This window comes from Penaeus chinensis, chromosome 13, assembly GCF_019202785.1.
Source record: "Penaeus chinensis breed Huanghai No. 1 chromosome 13, ASM1920278v2, whole genome shotgun sequence".
Taxonomy (NCBI): domain Eukaryota; kingdom Metazoa; phylum Arthropoda; class Malacostraca; order Decapoda; family Penaeidae; genus Penaeus; species Penaeus chinensis.
This window is the reverse complement of record NC_061831.1, coordinates 17,394,595-17,399,594: the sequence shown is the minus strand read 5'-3', so window position 1 is coordinate 17,399,594 and position 5,000 is coordinate 17,394,595. Positions and strand designations below refer to the sequence as shown.

General features: G+C 35.7%; 1 protein-coding gene across 4 annotated transcripts in view; it reads right to left on the bottom strand.

The window, feature by feature from the left end:
• LOC125031927 overlaps positions 1 to 5,000 on the bottom strand; it is a 60,819-nt gene that overhangs the window by 9,925 nt on the left and 45,894 nt on the right. Inside the window, exons 5-10 of one of the 4 annotated variants that reach the window (XM_047622937.1) lie at positions 3,829 to 4,001; positions 3,012 to 3,153; positions 2,705 to 2,856; positions 2,330 to 2,447; positions 1,887 to 2,077; positions 1,373 to 1,550 (exon numbers count right to left, since the gene is read on the bottom strand). In XM_047622937.1, the coding sequence (XP_047478893.1) occupies positions 1,373 to 1,550; positions 1,887 to 2,077; positions 2,330 to 2,447; positions 2,705 to 2,856; positions 3,012 to 3,153; positions 3,829 to 4,001 (954 nt within the window). Of the gene's footprint in view, positions 1 to 1,114; positions 1,551 to 1,886; positions 2,078 to 2,329; positions 2,448 to 2,704; positions 2,857 to 3,011; positions 3,154 to 3,828; positions 4,002 to 5,000 lie in introns of all 4 variants that reach the window. The other 3 variants (XM_047622938.1, XM_047622936.1, XM_047622935.1) reach the window with 3 other exon arrangements.

Sequence of the window (5,000 nt, the reverse complement as noted above, 5' to 3'; positions counted from 1 at the left end):
TTCCTGTTGAAAATTTAATATAAAAAAAGTCAACCTAGAAACTAGCTGAGTATATCTCCATTTAATATTTCACAACAAAAGAAAATGCATTTATTCACAAACTACAATTACTTCATTGTCTCTCAAAATATATCTGAATTATTGAATTGAAATTATAATAAAAATCTTGGATGTATATTACTTTTTTACTAAAATTTCAAGTCCAAATCAAACTCTTTCCTTTTTGTAATTTTCATACAGTGTGAAAACAGAAGATAAAATGTAAACTGACAAAAGGAAGAGATAAATATATATGACCAATCCTGAACCTGTACCAACCTGTAACAGTGCATTCTGTAATGTGCCATAAATTCCAGTTGGAAATATATAATCTACTTCAGTAGTTGCTAACTATTCACTAGTAGATACTTGGTGATATATTGTATCAAAAACAAGCAAGCAAGAACTTAAGCTATAGTAAAACACAGTAATCAATTCTGTAAATACTGCTATAAACATTATGACACTGCCGATAATGCATCATTATATCAATCTTCAATATGCAAATGGTAATATTTATAAGCTTCTATTTAAGATATTCTAAAATAATTTCCTGTAGTTTAAGCAAAATGCATAACAAGATGAACTGTTGGCTGGTAACCAGACAGGGGGCTCAGGTAACAGATTAAATAACTGTGGGCTTTGGAAGAAACAGGAAACAAGTTCATCAAGCATAAACTAAACATTTCAGTCCAGAAGAAATTAATCACAGTAATACCATTATCATCTAGACCTACTAGCTGTATTCTAGAAGTACAACTTTAATTTCCGAGGATTTTTGTATAACAAAGTCAAGAAGAATAAGAAGTCTAATAGAGAAAGATTTTTCTTGTAATACTGCTAAATAAAAAGTTATTCCATATTCATGCTTGAAATATTTAATTAACATCTAATATCATAAGAATTATTAGTATCAGAATGATGAATGTTTAATGCTGAAATTGCTATATCAATTATTACTTTTTTTTTCCTTCTAACATTGTACATCTACAATTCCATCCATAATCTCAGTAATTAGTATGCATATGACTACATTACTCATAAGAATATTGTATATTCTGAAATTTGTTCTTACCATGTTTCCCATGTCTACCTGTGACATTCATGTTAAGGTAGCTTTCAACCACCTCTTTTAATGAATGTGATTTTGGATCAAGCGCAAAATCAGTATTACTAAGGGCAGATGGTAAAGAAGGCAAGGACTGTTGGGATGCATAACACCCCTCTTCAATATAGCTAGAATTGTTGTCTTCCTCAACTAACTGAGGTGAGGAAATGGGAGGTGTCATTGCTGGTGGAGGAGTAACAGAAACTGAACTCTCTGAAGAAGCACCTGAAGGTGCAGGTGGCGAATTACTTGGGGACACTAGTCTTGGTGCAGGCAATGTGTCATAATTGGATTTTAGTGGCCGAGGGGGCGGAGGATTGTTGTATGTTGCAACATTTGTTTTCTTCCAACCTGTCTTCTTGATGTGTTGTGGTGATGATACTCCTCTGGATTTTGAACATATCTGGGTCAGAAAGAAGTAACATTAGAGAACCCATACCATACTCTAAACAGTTACAAAGACATATTTCCAAATAATTTGCTCTATTCTTACAAATATTCTTGCTAAACTGACAAAAAGCTAGAAAATATCTTAAAAATCACATCAGCATTAGCAGAAAAACAGAAAAAATGTTTCCCATCAAACTAGTAAATGACTTAAGACTAAAATCACTTCTATTATCATTCCAATTGAATCCTACTTTCCCCTTTCAAAATCTACTTATATCATCTCCAGTCAACAAAATTAACACATTAATAGTGACAGAGGTACAAGCAATTATGTGAACAGTTCACTTACCATTTCTGCTTCTAATGCGTGTGCGAGGGGCAGATAGCCACTCTTGAAGGCAAGTAAGGAGGGAGTATCGCCATCACAGTTTGGAATACTGAGAGCACACCTGGCACCAGGAGCCTCTAGTAAGGCCCATGTAAACATTTTCAGGCCATAATAGGCACTGAAGTGTACCCAAGTAGGAAATAACGAAGTACCTGTCATGAATTTTAGAGTGGTTAACAATTCATTTTCAAATCCTTTCACTAAGTTGACTCACTACAACAATAAGCATCTCTCCCATCACAAATCACATACTAACACTAAATCTCTGAGGCAATTTTCATTCACATTCAAGTCTATTGAGCCTTTTAAATGAAACAAAAAAATTTAATTAAATGAAAAGTTAAAACATCAAATGACCAACTTTTTTAGAAACCTTAAAAAAAGATTCTGAAATATTTACAAACCTAAATCCGCACCTTTCTCGCTGTCATCATCTGCACTTCGGCTGGGAGGAGTACGCATACTGAAGTTCTTGGCCAGGCACAGGTCCAGATCATTGTTCAAGGGATTCAGGTTTAGGGCCTGATGGGAAAAGTTTACTATGAAGAGGATTATGTGTAAAAAAACCTTTTTCAAAAGTGTTATATATCTTTCTTTTCTTTTTTTTAAGTGGGGAAACTGTAAAGGAAATCATCAAATAATGACTCCTGATGGCCTGATCATACCTTAAGTGTTCCTTTGAATTTGCACACTGCCCTAACCCAGGAGTTTTAGAGATTAAAAAAAAATATATATTCTTCACACATAATACAATGCTTATCAACTTTTAGTATACTTGCCTGACACATGAGGTCAATTGGGTTTTTGGAATTTGAAAGAATCTGTGACAATGTATCCATGTTTCGTTCACACTTCACTTGCCTTGATCCTTGACTCTTTCCATTCACTGACACTTCTATATACAGGAAGGCAGAGGTTTCCAAGTATGACTCTGTAGTAATATAAATAAAACATCCAAAAGCATTAAAAGTGGCCAACAACTGAATTTGATTTTTAATTATACATACAGCCAAGTTGTACACTATGTTTTATATTCTAGATACAGAAATATATAGATATAATTTTATAATTTTTTGAGTTATTAACCTGGAATTTGGAAACTGATGGTATAGGGGTTCTGCAAGCGCCATTTTCTGATGATGTCTGGTTCTTTGTTTGCACTGGTCACTGATATTACAACTTCCTCATGCACTTCATCAGTCATGATTATATATACTTGTGGATGTGTCTGAATAAAAAAAAAATATGTTAAATACAGCAGGATACTGTAACATACCTCTCAATTATTTCTATATCCTTTTAAAATAAAGTATTTACAAGAAATACACACTATCCTTTTATCTTCTCAAGACTATTTGTTTATAGGAGCAAAATGCAAGAATGGACTAGTATGGCATGCATATTATAATAATAATATCACCAAGTCCATCAAAATCTTAGGTCAATCAACTACCTATCTGTCATTTCTTAACAAAGTTGTAAATTACAATGCATTAATATTCACAATCATGATAAAAAAATCTGCAAGTACCATATACTTCCATGAAAATCAGTAATTGTATCTAATCTTACACATTAACTTTATTTCATCAAATACATTTTGCTAATTGACCTACAATCCATAAAATGGCCAATGAAGCCACTTCATCTTCTACAACAGAAATACCAAAAAAGAGGGTAACAATAAATGGAATGCTAAGTGCAACAAACATCAAGTCATCAGATTTGTCATGTAAATATCTTGGAAATTACACAGTGCTCCTCTACCTTCCATACTTTTCTCTTTCATATTTGATTCTGATAGACTTATTGAAAAAAACAATGAAAAATATATTCAATTTTTAATAATCCAAATTATTGGGGGAACATAGCTATATAACATCAAACAAATAAATGTTTTTACCGAGGTAATTTTCCGAGGTATGACTTTAAAACGGGCTAAGCTTTCATCTCGATAACCTGAGTAGACTTCACTGCTATTGAGAATGCTGGTAGCCTTAATAATAACTTCTTGTACAAATGACATGTCCTCACTTCGTACAGTGAGATGCTGCCATTCATTGTAAGAGTAAAGCACTGAAATTGAAAATAAACAGGGTTAAACTTTCATTACCATATGCTGTTATTTTCATCACTATGGCAAGTACTGTAATGAAATGCTTTTACATGCACTATGTACTTATTATGGTCAATTTTTTGTCCTATTTTTTCCACATCTGTTTCATTTCTATCTGTCTGTCTGTGTCTGTCTGCCTGCCCATCTGCCTGCCTGCCTGCCTGCCTGCCCATCTGCCTGCCTGCCTGCCCATCTGCCTGCCCATCTGCCTGCCTGCCTGCCCATCTGCCTGCCCATCTGCCTGCCCATCTGCCTGCCTGCCTGCCTGCCTGCCTGCCTGCCTGCCTGCCTGCCTGCCTGCCTGTCTGTCTGTCTGTCTGTCTGTCTGTCTGTCTGTCTGTCTGTCTGTCTGTCTGTCTGTCTGTCTCTATCTCTATCTCTATCTCTATCTCTATCTCTATCTCTATCTCTCTCTCTCTCTCTAACTCTCTAACTCTCTAACTCTCTAACTCTCTAACTCTCTAACTCTCTAACTCTCTAACTCTCTAACTCTCTAACTCTCTAACTCTCTAACTCTCTCTCTAACTCCCTTTTTAACTCTCTCTCTAACTCTCTAACTCTCTCTCTAACTCCCTTTTTAACTCTCTCTAACTCTCCTATCTACCTCCCTATCTCCCTATCTACCTCACCATCTCCCTATCTACCTCACCATCTCCCTATCTACCTCACCATCTCCCTATCTACCTCACCATCTCCCTATCTACCTCACCATCTCCCTATCTGTCTCACTTTCTCCCTATCTGTCTCAATATCTCCCTATCTGCCTCACTATCTCCCTATCTGCCTCACTATCTCCCTATTTGCCTCAATATCTCCCTATCTGCCTCACTATCTCCCTATCTGCCTCACTATCTCCCTATCTGCCTCACTATCTCCCTATCTGCCTCACTATCTCCCTATCTGCCTCACTATCTCCCTATCTGCCTCACTATCTCCCTATCTGCCTCACTATCTCCGTA